General features: G+C 40.7%; 1 protein-coding gene across 6 annotated transcripts in view; it reads right to left on the minus strand.

Moving 5' to 3' along the window:
- The window catches only part of LOC131439112 (RNA binding protein fox-1 homolog 2-like), a 573,206-nt gene that overhangs the window by 188,110 nt on the left and 364,616 nt on the right, over positions 1 to 20,480 (minus strand). For all 6 annotated transcript variants that reach the window (XM_058609730.1, XM_058609729.1, XM_058609732.1 and 3 more), the window contains 2 exons: positions 16,321 to 16,662; positions 15,998 to 16,252 (listed from right to left, as the gene is read on the minus strand). In XM_058609730.1, coding sequence (XP_058465713.1) covers positions 15,998 to 16,252; positions 16,321 to 16,662 — 597 coding nt within the window. The remainder of the gene's footprint in view (positions 1 to 15,997; positions 16,253 to 16,320; positions 16,663 to 20,480) is intronic.

Here is a 20,480-nt window from a genome sequence, read left to right on the forward strand (position 1 = left end):
TACTGTGAATTTATATAGCAGTAACATAAATATTTCAAGATTATTACATACAATTTCTGAATTGATTCAAATAGCTATCGGTAAGATTTCGTAACGTAAATAAAACAAAAATGAAACATAGAAAGCGAAGAAAACAATATATGGATTGAACATTGATCGCGGTAATATTTTAATTCTCATTATATTACATGGAATGAGAAGTTCTGGATTTAACAATGAAAAAGCCGATTTTCATCGTGAAAACTTTGTTATTCTTTAGTATAATCTCCATCTAGAGCGATACACTTGACCAATCGGTCCTCCAATATTTTGATGCCCTTTGGAAAATAAAAGATTCGTCAAGGCCTTTAAAATAGGCTTCCGTTTCTGAAATAACTCAGCATTCGACGAAAATGTCTTTTCCTCGAGAAACCTTTTCAGGTTTGGAAATAGATAACTGTCGCTGGGGGCCAGGTCTGGAGAATACGGGGGATGGTGGACCAATCCGTACCGCAAATCATGCGTCTTTTTCCATAGCTTTTTTTTTTTTATTCAATAATATAATATAATATTAAGGCACACTGCTTAAGCTCTAAGATGCCAAGGGTATTTACTAATCTTAATTATCGTCTAACTTAAAACTAGAGTAGTATCATTATGTAATATAGTATCTGGCGATCGGTAGTGGCCGGTGAATTGAATTTAGGATGAGATGATTCCAGATGGCGATGGTAATTTTCTATGTTGGCCGCATTCTTCGGTCCGTGAGGGTCCGCGGGAAACACCCCCAGGCTACGAAGGCCCGGCGGGTGGCCCGCATGCTGGTCATTGACTGGAGCGGTCTTCCGGTGATGGTGATGTTACGGAAGAGAATGAAAAAAAGAAGTAAATATTGTGGGAAACGGGGTAAAAAAGGGGTGTGGGAACAAAATGTTTGAAAACGACAGAGATCTAATTAGTTGCCATCGAGATGGTGAAAAAACAGGGAAAGGGGAACGAAAAAGTTAGTGACAAAAAAAAGATCTTGTTAATTCCAATGAAGATGGTGAACAGGGACGGGGATCGAGAGAATCGGGCGGATGTTAGTGTCGAACCTGTAGGTGGAGATTATATTTTCTGAGCGAGGAATAACACATTACACTTGTATATCAATGTGTTTGAGGTACTGGTATATGAGAAGCATATATGAACTATCCCGACTCGCCAACACATCCCGAACCGGCACCTCAGGCGGTCTACCTCGGGCCCTGAGGGATTCCAGTAGCTTCGACCTGGCGTCACGATACTCTACGCACGACCACACGACATGCTCGATGTCCTGATAACCGTCGCCACAGGTGCAGAGCCCGTTCTCCACGATCCCGATACGCCGGAGATGTGCGTTGAATGTATAGTGATTTGACATGAGCCGTGACATAACGCGAATGAAATCACGACTCATGTTCATCCCCTTGAACCAAGGTTTCGTCGATACCTTAGGGATAATGGAGTGTAGCCATCGTCCCAGTTCGTCATTCGCCCATGAAGTTTGCCAACTTTCGAGAGTTTTCTGACGAGAAATACTGAAAAATTCATTGAAGCAAATTGGTCTTTCATAAATATCACCTTCCAATGCGCCCACTTTAGCCAATAAGTCTGCCTTTTCATTGCCCGGAATGGAACAATGCGAAGGGACCCAGACTTACGATATTAAATAAGACCGTTCAGATAAAGTTCTCAAATGTTCCCGTATTTTCCCCAGGAAATATGGGGGATACTTTCCTGGCTTCATTGCCCGGAGAGCTTCTATTGAACTTAGACTGTCCGTGACAATGAAGTAATGGTCTTTGGGCATGGTTTCAATGATCTCGAGGGTGTACTGAATAGCAGCTAATTCTGCGACGTAAACTGAAGCCGGATCACTGAGTTTGTAAGAAGCGGTGATGTTTTGATTGAAGATGCCGAAGCCTGTGGACTCGTTGATGTTTGATCCGTCAGTGTAAAACACCTTTTCACAGTTGACTGTTCTAAATTTATTATAAAAAATATTTGGGGCCACTTGAGGGCGCACGTGATCCGGAATTCCATGAATTTCTTCTCTCATGGATGTGTCGAAAAACACAGTAGAATCAGAAGTATCCAAGAAATGAGCACGGTTGGAAACAAACGAAGAAGGATTAATATTCTGAGCCATGTAATCAAAATACAAGGACATAAAACGGGTTTGAGAGTTAAGCTCAACTAACCTTTCGAAGTTTTCAATCACCAGAGGATTCAAAATGTCGCATCGAATGAGCAAACGATATGAGAGATCCCAGAACCGGTTTTTCAGTGGAAGAACGCCTGCCAGCACTTCGAGGCTCATCGTATGAGTCGATTGCATGCAACCCAAGGCAATACGCAAACAACGATACTGAATTCTTTCCAGCTTGATGAAATGAGTGTTCGCCACTGATCGGAAGCAGAAGCATCCGTATTCCATCACGGACAATATCGTTGTTTGATACAACCTGATCAGGTCTCCTGGGTGGGCACCCCACCATGATCCGGTTATTGTACGAAGAAAGTTGATTCTCTGCTGGCATTTTTGTTTCAGATACCTAATGTGACATCCCCAGGTGCCTTTGGAGTCGAACCAGACCCCGAGATATTTAAATGTGAAGGCCTGAGCTATGGTTTCACCCCTTAGTTGAAGCTGTAATTGTGCTGGTTCTCGCTTCCTCGAAAATACAACCAGCTCAGTTTTCTCCGTAGAGAACTCGATACCCATTTGAAGAGCCCATGATGATAAGTTGTCGAGAGTATCTTGTAATGGTCCTTGGAGATCGGCAGCTTTGGGTCCTATAATAGACACAACGCTGTCGTCGGCAAGTTGTCTTAGCGTGCAAGATGTGTTGATACATTCATCGATATTACTTACGTAAAAATTGTATAAAAGGGGGCTTAAGCATGAGCCCTGAGGAAGACCCATGTAGCTGAATCGTATTGTCGACAAATCACCATGCGCAAAGTACATGTGTTTCTCAGACAATAGATTATGTAAAAAGTTGTTCAAAACTGGCGAAAGACCATGCTGATGCAACTTCTCAGATAGGATATTTATAGAAACTGAGTCAAAAGCCCCCTTAATGTCTAGGAAAACTGACGCCATTTGTTCTTTACGAGCAAATGCCATTTGAATTTCTGTTGAGAGCAACGCAAGACAATCGTTCGTTCCTTTGCCCCTGCGGAAACCAAATTGTGTATCTGAAAGTAAACCATTAGTTTCGACCCAATTGTCTAGACGAAACAGAATCATTTTTTCGAACAATTTCCGGATACAGGAAAGCATAGCAATCGGCCGATACGAATTGTGATCGGAGGCTGGTTTCCCTGGTTTTTGGATGGCGATAACTCTGACTTGTCTCCAGTCGTGTGGGACAATATTACCCGTGAGGAACTTGTTGAATAAATTCAGCAAGCGCCTTTTGGCGGGGTCAGGCAGATTTTTCAACAAGTTGAATTTTATTCTGTCTAATCCCGGGGCTTTATTGTTACATGACAAAAGTGCAAGTGAAAGCTCTACCATCGAAAACGGTGATTCGTTTGTATTTGGTGTCGCGGCGCGGGTGATCTTCTGTTCCGGAACAGAGTCTGGGCATACTTTTTTAGCGAAATCGAATATCCAGCGGTTGGAGTATTCCTCGCTTTCATTCGTGGTGTTATGGTTGCGCATTCGTCGGGCTGTGTTCCAAAGAGTGCTCATAGATGTTTCTTTCGTTAAGCCGTCTATAAACCGACGCCAGTAACCGCGTTTCTTGGCTCTAATCAAGTTCTTAGTTTTAACGTCTAACGCCGCGTAATTCCGGTAATTATCAGGTGTTCCATTTTTTTTGAATTTTTTATACGCGGAGGCTCTCTCCGCGTTTAAATTTGTGCACTCTTTGTCCCACCACGGGTTGGGAGGACGGATGTTAGTTTTCGCGCCGGGTACACGTTTCGTCTGAGCTTGAATCGCGGTGTCGAGAATCAAGCCAGCCAAAAACGTGTACTCTTCCTCCGGAGGAAGTTGTTGAGTTCTTTCAAGTTTCTCAGATATCGAGGTCGCATAGCTATTCCAATCAATATTTCGTGTGAGGTCGTACGAAACATTGATTGTCTTCGATGGTTTTAAGCCGCTGGTGATTGATATTACGATCGGTAGATGATCACTACCGTGGGGATCAGGAATTACCTCCCACGTGCAATCCAACCGTAGCGATGTCGAGCAAAGGGATAAATCCAGCGCACTTGGTCTTGCTGGTGGTGCAGGAATCCGTGTCATTTCTCCCGTATTCAAGATTGTCATATTGAAGTTGTCGCAAATATCATGGATCATAGCTGATCTGTTATCGTCGTGAAGACAGCCCCATCCCGTACCGTGTGAGTTAAAGTCTCCTAAAACCAACGTCGGTGCGGGAAGGAGCTCTATGATATTACTGAGCCGCCGATGCCCAACCAAGGCTCTAGGGGGAATGTAGATGGAAGCAATACAAAGGTCCTTACCTTTGACTGTAACATGACATGCGACAACTTCAATACCTGGTATCGAGGGGAGGTTAATTCGATAAAAAGAATAGCACTTTTTGATCCCTAAAAGTACTCCTCCATAGGGAACATCTCGATCCAGGCGAATAATGTTAAAATCGTGGAAGTTTAAGGATATTTCAGAAGTTAGCCAAGTTTCGCACAATGCAAATGCGTCACATTTCAGATTATTTACTAGAAATTTAAAAGAATCTATTTTTGGGATGATACTTCTGCAATTCCACTGTAAAACAGTGATTAGATCCGTGACCTCGGTGGATGATTTAGCCATCGAAGGATACAATCGCTGAGAGAAGGGGCCAATTTGCAGTCAACTGCTTCAAATATGTTTTTACTGTTGGCATGAAAGCAATTAAAATGCTTCTAAGAGGGTCTGAAATATTGAAAGTTGTAAAAATCCAGTCCACAACATCAGAGAACTTGATAAGTCCAGCACCTAGTTGGTTCTCTGGTAGATTTTCTGGGACGCTTGGGGATTTTGTAGTCCCGGGAAGTCGTGGGAATTCCATCTCGGAATTGAGTTTTCCGAGACCAGGAGCTTTTTGCTTCGGTGTTGTGTCCCGATTCCCGTTAGCTGTAACTTTTCGAAGCCCTTCGGAAGACACCTTCGAACCCTTACTAGGTAGCTTATGAGAGGATTTATTTATTCTTTTCCTACAGCTATGAGGGACCGCCGAAGATGGACCTTCCAAAGGGTCGTCAGAATCGCTCTCGTCAGTTGACAAGCAGGCATATGGGTTCGTTGTCTGTTTAGGAGGGGTGGCACTTTTAAGCATCTCTGCGAAAGAACGCTTGGAGTGCTCCTTTAGGGAACGCTTCATTCGATCACCTCGCAGTTTGTAAGCGGGACAATCAGAGAGGTCATGCGGACCCTCCTTACAGTAGAGACACTTTTCAGCATCCTTACCGCAAGAGCCGTCCGCATGAGCTTCCCCACAGTTAGCACAACGTGGCTTATTGCTGCAATGGGTAGCTGTATGCCCCAGTTGTTTGCAATTAGTACAGTTCATTACTCGGGGTACGAATAGGCGAACAGGCAAACGAACCCGGTCCAAGAGGATGTAGTTGGGCAAAGCAGAACCGGCGAAGGTCACACGATAAGAGTCTGATTGGGGATAGGACTTTGTTCCATCCCCGGCGATCGATACTGAATGCAATCGCTTGCAATCCAGTATCTTGACATTCTTAAGTGAGGGGTCTTTAAAACAACCCGCCCCGTACTTAAGAACGTCCTCGCAAGTCAAACTCGAATCGGTGACCACACCGTCGATTTCGACTTCACGAGCTGGCACGTAGACGCGGTACTCCCGCGTAAAAGGATCATTTTGAACGAGCTCATTAGCCTGTTTTGAACTGGTAAACAGGACCCTGAGCTTGTCTGGACGTATCTTATCAAAACTTTTTATAGTATTGTATCGCGAGGACAGGTCCCGCGATATTTTTAAAATATTTAATTTTTTTTCTTTCGATTTGGTCCGGAAATAGACCGCATAAGGACCGGCCGGTAGTGCGAGCCCATCCGGATAGCTCTTTATGCGAGACTTTTTATAGTCAAGGGAAGTCTCCATTTGATCATCGGGAACGGGGGGGTCAGAATTTACACTAGACATGTTGCGGAGCTACCTCCGCACAGAAATAAGTGAATCGGGGAGAAATAGAACAGTCGAATGCAGGAAGGAAAAAAAAAACTAAATAATGATACTTAACTTAAATCCAACGGGGGCCACCAAGGCCTAGCCCTCGTCGATCGGCGTATCGCCGCTGCGATGGTGTGCAAAAAACCTCCGAGAGGAAAAAGCACACTCTTTTTTAATCCGCACAGTGATATCACGTACACCGCTGGGCCTGTTTTGATCGATCGAACAATCACCGGCTAACGGTACTGTTTCGATCGTCCGCTCACAACAATACACTGCTTCAGTAGATAATGTGCATAAAACCTCTCACAGGAAAAAGCACTATTGTCTATTACACAATAGCAATCTAGTTTTGATCGTCCGGTCACTTTATCACACACGGCACTGGTTTTCAACGCTTTCGCAGTAAACACAAAGCACGTCCGTTCACTCGGAAGGTTGAAACGGCAATCCTTTTTCCATAGCTTGATGAAAACTGGAACTTGTCTGACACGATTAGCTGTTATTCAAATACATCCACTAGATTGTCGTGAAATTTTGTATTGGGCCATCTAGAGGCTTGTTCTCAACAAAAATATACACGGTTCGAAACTATTCACATCTTTTCTGTTAGAGCATCGAGACTTTGCGTTCATGTAGTATATGCATTTAACATAATAACTCATCAGAATTTAGTGTACATGGATTAATTTTGAGCATTTCGAACGTGGAGGAATTTCAAAGTTTGATTTTCAAAACTTAATTAAAATTGAATTTCGTCCACAGTTTTAAAATCGTTGCTAAATTTGTACATAGTATCAAATATGCAATATCAAAGATTATAATGCTATTTTATTGTTGACAGAAAAGATTATGGATTCAATTCAATATTTACAATGACGTTCGTGACTATATTTTAACTAGTACACTTAAAAATACGTTATTATGACGGTTATGGAAAAGTAAGTTATTTCAGCATGGCATTGCAACGTAACAACTTGTTTTTAATCTATCTCAAATATCTTGATAGTCACTAATCAAGTGCGCTTTATGAGTCACGCAAGAGGTTTGATGTTAGTAACCAGGCACGTACCCAAGATTTCGTTTCGGGAGGGGCCCTCACATAAAAAATGTGTTACTGAGGATTGTTTATATACACACTTAAAAAAACCCTGTGATTTTACATCTTATTATATGCACATAAATGGAGCGTCGCAGTTCACGCAAATTTACGTCGAAGAACATTTAATATTGTGTCTAAGACTCCATGACATGAAATTCATTGAAATAAAAAAAAAAGAATACTGGTAGCAACCGCCGCGACTTGAACCAAGAATCATTGGATCGCAAGTACGTCTGTTAATCGATTGAGCCATAGAAGCATGCATCAGCTTGGCTGGTAAAAGGTGCATTTAAATTCATACTGTCGCACCTGCTAGCAGAACGCAAGTTACAGTCGAAACCAGTAAAATTCAAACTCATCTAAGATTAAGTCATTACAAATAAAATTTTCCGTCATTTGACAAATTAGGTCTTTATGAATTACATCGTATGACAGATTAAGTCACCTGTAAAATTCAAATTTTTTCGGAGTGTGCATAATTTTTGGCGCGTCTTTAACCGGTGTTTTCAACAGATACTGGGGAACTATAAGTCGCACATGTCTAACACCTTCTAAATGTCCATTTCCAGAGCACAAGACTTGTGATAGACTTCGACTTGAGGTTTGGGAACAGATGATAGTTCGAAACGGCCAAATCAGGTGAATGAGGTGGATGGACAAGTAGCAGCGATGCTCATGTACTTCATGTAAAGACCTTTCACAACGATTTCGGTCTTGAATCGCACCATTAATGCACGCTAATACTAAAAAAGTATACTATGACAATCCCAGAAAACCAGCATCATAATCTTTCTGACCCATTGGACCTCTCTTCCCCGGGCACTCGTGCCGCTTCAAAGCACGACTTTAGTCTATTGTCTAGTGATAATTTCGTTCTCTAGCGTATAGTAATGAATTCAGCCAAACATGTACTCGAAGTGTACTTGCGTTCGTGTTTTTAGTCCTAAATAAGTATGTGCGGGATCCAGCGGCAGGATAACTTTCTCATCAGCAGAATCTTGCTCAACTATGGTAAGTTCGCGCACTTTCCCTTTCCGGTCATCCAGTACAATTTAGTGTTTCTTCATTATTGTCGTTTATCGTGCCCTGGATTTAACCTCGCTTTTTTTAAAGTTTTGACACTGTTCGCTTCGTATCATTTTTTTTTGTTTCTGTTTCTGATTTCTCGAACCACCCCTCTGGGTACGTTCTTTTGGAAATCTATCTAGTAAACAACAATTTGTTAACAATTAACAACAATTAACAATTATCAGTATTCAACAAGGGAACGAGACTTAAAAAAAAAACTTATCAACGAAATCGTAGAAATCATAATCGAAAAAAAAAATCGAATGCGACGGGACTCGAACCCGTAGCTTTACCTATCAGAGAAATTGTGTTTCTATTCAAAATTAGATTATAATTTGTTGTCAGATAATTATTCTATCAAAAGTACCGAAATTTTCGAAAATGTACTGAATTCACAGATAAGGTTAATGCGAAAATAAGTACGCCTTTACCGCAGTGGCTGGTTGAGGGCCTTTTATATTGAAAAATCACAATAAATAACTGCCATTGATTGCAGTAGAATGGTGGGTATTGCTAAGAAATTCAGCAGTGTGACAACTAAAATTACCGTTTCGAACACCACCACACGGAAGACTGCCTTTTCCGTCAGGCTTTAGCACAGTGCGATGATTCCCCAGGCTGGAAGACAATGGCACGGTTTCTAAATCAAATGTTCCACACTCTGGTAACCGCAGGATGACAACCTCCGGCACTGTTGGGTGCATTCTCACGCGAGGAAAGAGATAAATTTACACCACACCACAACACCACCACTCATCTCGTACTTCCGGAAATATGGCGATTCCATCTGCTGCGGTAAGCTGAGCTGGGATGGACGCTCGGAAAGTATGGAAAAAGAACAGAAGCGCACAACTTAAACGTTGCTGCCGTTGGTTTCCCGGACAAATGCACGAGGCCCACCACCGCACTCCGGCATCAAAAGCAGTGCACAAACGAACTTCCGACTCGCCGACCTACTTGTTTTGAAATGCTGCTGGGCTGGAGGGTGGCCAGCGAGAGGCAAGGTAGTGTCCGGAGAAAAGGATTCAAAGCAATGTGTCAAGGGTCTAAAATCAGAGATTTTATGAACTGGTGGTGGATGGAAGGGAGCTTTGCACACACCCGCCAACACTATTACGGAATGGTTTGGACGTGATCTTCACTGTTCCTGGGGAATAATAGCAGCTCAAGTACATGATAATGAGGCTTGAACTATAATGGCCGGGGCTAAATGTCGCGAGAGTAACATTAGAGCATCAACGATGTCTCAGGTTAATTTGGATTTTCATAGATTGAAGATTTTCGATTACATTTCTAAGACAATCAAGAAACTTTGTACGAGAGGTCTTTTTATGGCATTCTTCAATAGTTATAGAAAAAAAAACATGAAACGCGTGAATAACATACGTTCTTTTGCTGTCGCCGGATGTTTTATCACATCAAGCACCAAGATATTTTTTCTTTGAATGTATAACCGGATCCTTAGCTGTTCGTGACCGTGCTGTTGTCGCCAACAGCAGACGTGCGCGGCTACCGGAATCTTTTCGTAGTCGACCCAGCTTCAAACCGGTTCACCTGTCGTCGAAGTCTCAACCGCCGTTGTCTTCAAAGTTTACTTACAACCACATCACGGTGCCGTATATCTTGATGCCGATGACGATGGAAAAACGGATGGAGAAACGTGAGCCATAGGAAGTCTAGGTATTCAACAGTGCTCGTTTAGCTTTGTTACCGAACAATGTACTCCAGCGATTTCAACAAACTGGCGGAATGACGTTGAAATATGCTGTCACTACACTGTACTAAGTGTGTAGCAGAATATGAAGCAGCGAAAATCTATGTGAGTAGACAGTTGGAAATGTTTCACCGAAAGAATTCCCCGGTCTGCTGGATGTTTTGTGCATTGGAAATGGGCTTAAAAAGCCGACAGTGAAGTGAGGGAGGCGCCTGATCTTTCACAATGAGTAACGTTTCTCCCAGCTCCACCAAAGCAAAACACATTTTGTTCGTTCGCCTTTGAATCACCCCGATCAATGTGACTGGTAAAATGGACATGAATCAACCTAATTGGATCCCGACTTCGACAGCAGCATCACGGCTTGGAACACGAAGGAAGCAGGCATTCACGCAAGATTGCACAGACGATGGCCACCACCGCGTGGTGAGAGACCAAGGGGCCGTCTTTTTATTTTCCTTCTCCTGATAGAAAGGCTTTCTTTTTGCCCTGTCACTGATAATAATTGTTGATGGAAACTGGAATCGAGGTCACTGGGAAATGCGTTTCTACGCGCGGAGTATAATGGACGGAGACAATCTATCATTGTGATTAATTATGTAAGATGATTCGGAGCAGAACCGACCGTTCCGATGATGACTGAATTAATTACTGGTCATTAAATGAGACATTTCAGAAAATGACATTAGCATTAGACTGCGCACGAAAAACAATAATTTTAGGGCTTCAAATGCTTTTTTTCTAATTTAAGAATTGAAGGAATTCAGCAAAACCAGCAACTCAATCGTTAGAAATTTTAGTAAATATTATTGGAACGGAATCCTATTTCTTCGACAATATTCACCAACAGAAAATTCAATAATTTTGATAACGGCCGACAAACATAGACCAATTCACCAAATCTGATATCGTCGAAAGGGACATTTCGCCGAACGATAAAATGTAAATAGGGGAATGAGGGGTAAGGTAGGAGCATTTCGGTTGATGGCAAATAAAATTTTGCAGTTTTTAGCACGACTAAAACTATTTTACATTAGGTAATTTTTCAAAATGACTGACATTAACCCGTTTTTACATTTACATATATTTATGAATGTTTATGAAACCAACAAGGAGTGTATCGAAGTAAGCTATCCACATACATTTGTGTTGTACGCATGTATTTGTGATGTTTTTTATGCTCAGATCATGTTGTGCGTTTGGCTGTCAGCTTTCGTTTGTTTACTTGTTTGTGCGGATGAAATTCTCCGTTGAAAAGGAAGTGAAATTTAAGGTTCTGGACACATGGCTAAGTGAGAAGGTTATTACTATGCAAAAATTGGCGAATGCATGCGTTTCGATGGACGATGAGGCTTATGTAAAGGAGGAATCAAAACCCCTTCCTGGTTCACAATACTTTACTGTCGTCGTTGGGGAGGATGTGAGGGTTGCGGACAGATCGATTCAAGTGGAGAAATTCGGTCGAAAGATACTGGTATGGCAAGCAATATGTTCCTGTGGTTTGAAGTCAACCATTTTTTACACTACCGGAACTATAAATGCAGAAATCTATCGATCTGAGTGTCTCCAGAAGAGATTGCTGCCTTTATATAAGTGGCATAGTGCACCTCTACTATTTTGGCCGGATTCAGCGTCGGCTCACTATGCCAAAACCACTTTCAATTGGCTTGCGGAAAAGGGTATAAATTTCGTTGGAAAAAATATCAATCCACCAAATTGCCCTCAGCTTCGACCCATCGAACGTTACAGGGCAATCGTGAAGAGGGTCTTCAGGAAAGCTGGGAAGGCAGCTGGAAACATGCAGGAGTTCAAAAAAATTTGGGCTCGAACGTCCAAAAAATGCGATGCAACACTTGTCCGGCACTTGATGAAGAGCGTTCGATCAAAAGTTCGAAAATTCGTGAAGGAGTAACTGCAATTTCATCCGGTTTTCATGATGCTCAAGTTTAACCTCGTACAATAAAGGATCAATTTTTAGTTTGAATAAAATATCGTTTTTTATCATAATTTGAAAGAAAAATTTGTAAATAGCTTATTTTCGATACACTCATTACATCAACATTCCAGGATAGAAAAGGATTTATTTAATTTTTACAAAAAAAAGTTTACGCTCATATGGGCGCAATATTCTGTTGCAAAGAATCAAACGACGAACTCTTTGAAATTTTTTTTTTTGCACATCGAAATTATATCAGTGGGATTGACCACAGTTTTCAATCACTTTTTTCTTTCGGACTTGTAGGAAACACGATAAAGAAAAGAAAAACATAAAAACATTTCAAACATTTTAATAAACAATAAGCTACTAAATATTTATTATGCTCCAATGCACAACTATAAAACTGGTGCAATATATGGATTGCAAATCGGTCACAAAAATTTTTTTTTGAGTTATTAAGTATTAAGAGTTTTTGAGTATTAAGAAGTTTTATGAGTTTCATAAATTGTTCCTAATATCACTATAAACAAAGCACATTTGAAGGCGCATTGAGAATTATTTAACCAGAATTTAACTTCGCTCGACTATTTGAAGTTCGTTTTGAAATTTGGACATCGCATTAATTTGTAACTTCAAATAAAATGCTTATTTCTAACATGGTTAGAACAGTTTCTGTTTTAAAATTCATCTACTACTTTCATTGTAGTGGGTGACAAGTTGTAACAAATTTGTTCAATATAAGTTATTTTCATGTTGCGGAGAGATCATTAATTCCAGTATGTCAACTAGTTCTTAAAAATTTGTTTTTATCTTATTTTTAACTGATCTCCAATGTTTTGTCAGTCACTAGTCAAAACTGCACTTTTTTAGTCAGGCAAGTGACTATATGTAAGTAACAATCACTCTCTTTTTTTGTTGCAAGCTGGACACAAATAAGTTACCGTTATCAAAATTGTTACTTGGAAAGTGTGTGTTGGAATTTGAGGTTCAAACTCCGGCCTGGTAGGAAAGAATTTGTCAAAAAGATTTAAATACTAATCATACCTTTAGCCTCTTGTCAAGAAAACGACTGCAAAGTTTATAAATTACAGAAGATGTTAACTTATTTTTGTTCCGACAGTCAGGCAGCCTTAAAAGCACTCAGTTCGAATCTAGTGATCGCATGTCGAACTTAAATTCAAGACCTCAGCATTACAAATGCTGTTTACTTCTTATGGGTACCCGACCATTCTGGTATTACTGGAAATTAACGGGCTGATGAGTTGGGTAGAGCTGGTGCAACGAATGATTTCGTTGGTCCTGAACCAGCTTTACCACTTTCAACTAGTTGGATAAAGAACAAGATTCGTTCTTGGGCTGCATCCAAACATGCCAGCTACTGGCGCAGCTTGCAAACTTGCGCTCAGACAAAAGCATTTCTACCAGATTTAAATCTGAAAATGTAAAAAGTGTCTACTGCATTTTTCCAAGCATCATTGCAGTATTCTGGTCAGAGCTCTGTCTGGACATTGCAAACTCAATTATCACATGGCTACTATTCAACGTGCTGAGTATTATTCGTGTGATTTGTGTGAATGCGATTACGGTACTTCATATCATCTGATATGTAACTGTTCCGCATTGGCGCAACTACGTATCCGGGTTTATGGTTCTCCATACATGGTTGAGGCTGTGTATACGGAGCTAAAATTGAAGGATATTCTCTCGTTTCTCACCCAATGTGGTAAGGAGCTATAGTCAGAAGGGTTCATCGTTCTTCCTAGAGTGAATGAATCCTTTCTGTATTCACCTTAAATAGGGTTTAGCAGATTGTTTGGCATCCTTTAGGGGGTACCGAATTTACTTCTGCTCGTACAGACTGCGAATCGTTCTGCATTCTTCCGGGAGTGCAGAATGGTGTCGCTTTTGTAAGATCTCTAAATCCTCTCGGGGGTTGGAGGTTTTATTAACAGCAGACTGTTCGGGACCTCGTAGAGGATCAGAATTTACTTCTACTTCCACTAAATGTGATCCCCAGCAGATTGTTCAGCATCGCTCAGGGGTGCAGAATTTACTTCTGCTTTTATGTGTTTGGTGTCGTCAATTATTCCCATCCTCCTAGTCCAACCCTTACCATTTCCTTTCAATCCTTATATATTATATATTCAATCTTATATATTGGGAAAATGATGCTAAAAACAAATTGATGGCAAGGCACAAATCTTCAAATATCAAGGGAACGCGCCATTTGAGCCAATTTGTTCTGATTCCTGATTTTTGACAATCAACAAAGGTGGTCGTACTCGTTTCCGGTGAAAAGAAAAGTACAGTTTTCCTATGGAATGTAAAAATCAAGATTTTGATTTTTGGTTTTAAAGCCGAAAACATGGCTTCCAGATAAAAGCGAGAAGTAGCACTCGACCAACTGAATGTTTTATGCCTGTCTCAAATAAATCTCCCCTCAGCTCTTTCTCTCACTTTCCCACCTCCCCCTTCACCTCCTCGTCCGTTGAAAACTTATTTCCACCATGTGCAACTTAAAATGGAAATACATGTGAAGAGATGGAAATCTGAAGGGGCCAGGTCAGGGGAATATGGGGGGAGACTCGAAACGTCCCATACAAAAGAATTCAGAAGTTTCTTCGAAGCATTTGCCGGGTGAGCTCGGGCATTGTAGTGTAGCAGGCAGACTCCCTTCGTTAGCATTACGTTGAATTGCCCTTTTCAAATTTTTTAGCGTCTCACAGGAGCTTACCGCGTCGCAAAGGGGTAGCGAATGACGGCGCAAATTTCGCACTTAGTGGGGAATTCGATCTAGATTTGTCCCTAGAGATACTACTGCGTTAAGGATTTGTCTCGTTTTGAAAGGAACGGGTCAGGCTTCGTGGTGGTGTTGCTAACATGACGAAAAAGTATTCCCTACAGCTGTGACAGTACCAGTACACTTACTTTTTGGACGTGCGTCGTGATTCTTTAAATAAGTCTAACTATGCGGTTGTATAACATTAATAATTTTTTTACATTACAGCTTTGCTGGTCGATTCTTTCGAAACAGCGAACAATAATGAGCATGTTTAAAATTTTGTTAGCACTCAGCAAGAAGCAAATGGGAAACCCAGTGAACCTTTTATTATCCATGAAACTGTTCTATCAGTTGAGCTACCCTGGAGATGTGAAGAAACCTGATCTCAGAAGGAACCTTTCAGAACCAACCAAATGAAGCAAACCGCTCGTACATGCAAGTACGTCAATCAGTCACGTTGAAAAAAACATTCCTCGAAATCCAATGGTGAATAAATTGTGCTCCCTAAGTTGTAAACCAACCGATTGCAATGAGTTCCCGCTAAATTCAATTTGCGCTTTGATGTTGAACTACTAACTGAACGACATTTAGCACTATTTCAAGCCCTAGCAAATAGCGGGTAATCCAGTTTCAGCGGCACGAAGCAAATATTATTCCGAAACGACATAACTGTGAAGAAGTCCTTTTATTTAATCACACCCCCATCCGCCGGTACGCAGTCAAAAGCTGAGTACTTCAGTTGGTGTTTCGGTGTGCGCAATGACGACGACGACGACGACGACAACAACAAAAACGACGACGACGACGACGATGCCGATGCGGAATTGCTTTTAATTCGTTCCACCCGGCGGACCACCGGCATATCAGCACTCTCTTCATTAGGAGTGGGAGGTGAAATATAATGTTTTTCGCTACAGCGGTTTGCACTGCCAGTAGCTGAGATTTTCCGCTTTTCATTTGCCCATGTAGAGCAGAAAAGTCAGTAAACTGTTATGAAGGGTTGCAAACGAACAAAAAAAAACTGTTGCCACAGCGTCCTTGCAGGAACAGGATGACACCAAGCACAAGAGCGAAAAAAAAATCATGTCATCTTCTTAAGTAGCCGCGAACGAAAAGGACATTAAAGTTTTCCATTCTGTTTAGTTGCTAAATTATCATTTCGCTAGCTAATGTTCCGCGTTAATTGGAGATTCCGACAACGACAAGAAAAAAAAATCGCAGTACTACTTACAATACTAACAGTCTGTTGTTCAATTCCGTTCGAGATTCCCGCTCCGCTGGTAATGGCACTGACTGCTGTGGATCCGGATCCGGAACCGGCGGTGGTTCCAATGGCCACAGGACTACTGGTCAGCCCACTGGCTGTACTGCTACTGGTCACCGCCGACGATAGTGACGCCAGTGAGACGGCCGCTAGCGACGTGGGCGGCGGAACACTTCCCGGTGGTACGCCTAATACTGATGGGGAGCTGTACTGACTGACGGTCTGGAAATTACGAAACAAGGTAATATCCGAAGGAAATACTGATAATGTTAGAGATCCGAAATACTTACATTTCTGAGCGACTGTGAGTTGGCCAATTGAGCAGCTGCGACAGCTGCTACTGCCTGCTGTTGCTGTTGTTGTTGTTGTTGTTGTTGATGCTGTTGCTGCTGTTGATGATGGTGGTGGTGCTGGTGCTGACCGAGTTCCTGCTTGAGACTAGTGAGTGGATGTTCAGTCATGGCCACTGCTGCCGAAAGACCTCCACCTCCGCCGGCCACACCTCCACCACCAGCTGCACCGGCTCCCTTGACCATCTGCATCGATAGCCCATCGGTGGCGAGACCGGTCTGTGTCATTGTCGGTGGGAATCCGGCCGCTCCCGGAAATGGCCCCATCCCCTGGACCATGTGCTGCAAAGAAACAGAGAATAACGAAACCAAATTAAAATGCTATCTACTTCCATACAAAGGAACGTCCGATGGACATTTTCAAATGCTAAAAAGAGAACAGACAGCTGTCCTCGTCAAAGCCCCAAAAGCATATCAATTCTTAGGCGTATATCAAGCTGTGATAACCAGCAGTGGTCAGTTCAGTGTGGTTATGCAAAAGTGTTTCTTTTTTTCCAATCTATCCCATCCTTCTCGGTAAGGGTGATTCCGGGCCGGGGATGACTTCACCCACCTGTGCTTGAAGCAGGTCGAATTTTCACCACACACACAGAAGACTAGACCAGAGTTAACACACGAATCCACTGTAGATGGTGACCCGAGACCACCTCCAGTTACTGCTCTATTTGATAGTAGCATGACCCCCGTACCACAAGTGTTTCGTTTTGTGGTTTATATATCTGCACTGTAGAATTCGTCTAGGTAAACAAAACCGGAGGGCAGAAGGTAATAAAATTGAGTATTAAATACAGTGGATAATTTTTTTCCGTTTTTCCTGCTTCCTTTATGTATTTCACGGCATGTAAATAGGCTAGGAAAGAGCATAAACAACGCAGTTTAAAGTGTTTCAGAAACACTATCCATCGAGTTTAAGTTCAAGTTTGTGTTGTTAGATAAAAAAATAGCGCGTGCTTGAAAATGAAGAATCTCGAAAATCGGAATGAGTTCGCAAGTTGAAGTGAGTGCACTCGAAATTTAAGCATTAAGCAGCATACTTAAAGTTTACTCTACTTGAGTATCGCATTTAGTAAAAGTACCTGACATCTCGGGTGAAAACAACTGTGAATTTCTGAACGTTGTCGTATTGCACAAAACGATCATCCGTATCCTTAATCCGTAAAGAATTTGAAGCCTCAAAGCCTCATACGAATATTTCAGACCCGTCGGGTAATGTTATTTAATTCCAGTTTTATAGAGAGTTGAATGCAATTCAATTCGCTACAGGCAATAACAGTGGAACATGTAAAACATCAAGTACAACATATCAGTGTATGTGGAAGATAGTGCTATAGAAGTGTATGTGCATGATCTACCTTCAAGCGTCTTCGATTCTTATATTCGGAAAAACTATGTTCCAGTACGGAGAGATTCTTTCCATCGAAAAGGAAGTGGCGCTTGAAGAAGGCTATACCTTCATATATGCTTTTCGACCAGGATACAAAAGTTCCGTGCAAGTCACTTGTTACCTATGAAAATCAGATGGCTACATGTCAATATTCCAAAAAAGCATTTCGCCATCTGATTAACTGAACAAGAAGACATGTATACCAAAGGACAACGGCGCTTCCTCCACACCAACCCCACTCAGCCCCAGTACATCGGTGATAGTCATCAACAACAATGAAGCATCCTATTCAACGAAACAATCAGACTTATTGCACACTAACAACGCACTTAGCACCTGGGCAAACGAAAGTAATAACGAAGATTCCACCAACAACAGTGACACCGAATCAATGGATGGAAGCGTGAATAGCGAATCACTGCACAGTGGAAAAAAAAACGATCAAAAACGTGACTTTGCTCAATAATTTTACAAAAACATGCGCAAATATTTTCAAAACTAGTATTTCTTATGCAAATTTTTCTGTAGAATCGATTTATGATAGTTAGAAGATCCGCAAAATTCACTATTATGACCGTTTTGCTCCAATTCCGCTTTTTTCAGACTTTACTTTGAAAACTAACTGTGAAACTCAGGAAAAAATTCAATTCCACCAATCGGAAGGTATTCCTGACATACTCATAAGTTAGATAAATGGATTGTTTTTAATAAGATTGACCGCAAACAACTGTATTCTGTTATACCCTCAGTCATCTTCTTCCGTGAATTTACAGAAATAAAAGTTCTACTGATCGGTGTTTGGACCAATTTTTGTCAAACAAGACAGTTCTATGTTTCGCATATAACCTCAAATAATAATTTACAGATAGTGTTCATGATCGCATGCTTCGTGCTACATCATTTTACCCTAATTTTCCGATAAATAAAATTTTATGTTGAATTCAAATTTACAATCCCGAAGCAGATCCAATATAACCTACCAATATTGGTTCATATTACGTGCAAAACATCAGTGATCCAATTAAACACAATGGGAATGACAGTACTAGCCTGTTTAACCCGTTTTACCCAAATTTAATTCATAAGTCGTATTTCTGGTTAAACTTTCTTTCACATACCGAAAGCAGGCTGATTGCGGTTGATGAAAAAAAGAAAGACCTGAAAATAGGATTACAAATAAATTCAATGATCGCACGAATTTTGTTACACCGTTTTACATAAAATTTATCCTTTAAGAGAGTCTTAAGATTTTGCTCCACATTGAATTCATTTGTAATACAATTTTCAGGTCTTTCTTCGTAATATCAATCGATTTTCATCAACCGCAATCAGCCTGCTTTCGGCATGCGAAAGAAAGTTTAACCAGAAATACGACCTTTGAATTAAATTTGGGTAAAACGGGTTAAACAGGCTAGTACTGTCATTCCCATTGTGTTTAATTGGATCACAGATGTTTTGCACGTATTATGAACCAATATTGATAGATTGCATTGGATCTGCTTTTGGATTGTAGATCATATTTCAACTGAATATTATAACTAGAAAAGAAATGGGGTAAATCGGTGCAACGAGTTTTCTGCTGTCAATAAAAATTTATGCAATCGATTTGTTAGACAGTTAGGAAACACTCTATTCGCTCTTCTGCAAGTTCTTCGGTTTCATGTTATATAGTTAAGCTTGAATACAATGCAGTATAAAAAGAGAACTTGGGGTAAAATGAACATGATAGCGTTTCGTGCGGTCCATGGAATGGTACATGGAATCTACTTTACTGACCATTTTACACCAAAAAAGTGCTTTGTGGTCAGCTGTATCATGCCTCCAAAAAAATCGTCGCGTTTTTGGTCCATTTTCCCCACTGTGCACTGCTTCTTCTTCAATTGTTGGATAGCAATGAAAACGCCTCTCCTCCAAGGAAGAAGATGACAATTGGATCCAGTCATTAAAGTAACAATTCTTTTTTATTCGAAAAAAAGTTAGCCAAACTCGATTTTGATATATTTATATATATACATATATTTATATATATATATATATATATATATATATATATATATATATATATATATATATATATATATATATATATATATATATATATATATATATATATATATATATATATATATATATATATATATATATATATATATATATATATATATATATATATATATATATATATATAACCGATATATATATCCGTCTTTGACTCATCAGTGCATAGCAGTTTCAATTGAACTGCTTAATGCAAAACTCGGTAGTTCAATTTGAACCGCTAAGCAGACGTAAAGTTTTTTGCTATTTGCAGAACACTTTTCCTTTGCATTGACGTACCGAACGAAAACGTGTTTTCGACTCTTTCTGGCCGATGCAGGTTCGGTCATTCAGGAGTTAGCCAAATTGTGTGCCAGGGCACATACCCGATTTAATATGTTTACGTTTCAATTTGAACTGTTATGCACTGATGAATCGAAGATGAAGCGTAAACTTCAAAATCGGGTATGTGCCCTAGCACAAAATTTGGCTAACCCATGAATGGCCTGCATCCTGCATCGGCCAGAAAGAATCGAAACATGAAAACAAGTCCCAAAGTCGATTTTCACAAAATTTTTTTTTTTTGAGATTAGGTCGAGATTACCTGGACGTTTCATGCACTTCTAAGACATACGGCATCAACAAAATTTTTCTTTTCTTCTACGCTACGCTACGAAGC

Source organism: Malaya genurostris, chromosome 3 (assembly GCF_030247185.1).
Source record: "Malaya genurostris strain Urasoe2022 chromosome 3, Malgen_1.1, whole genome shotgun sequence".
Lineage (NCBI taxonomy): Eukaryota > Metazoa > Arthropoda > Insecta > Diptera > Culicidae > Malaya > Malaya genurostris.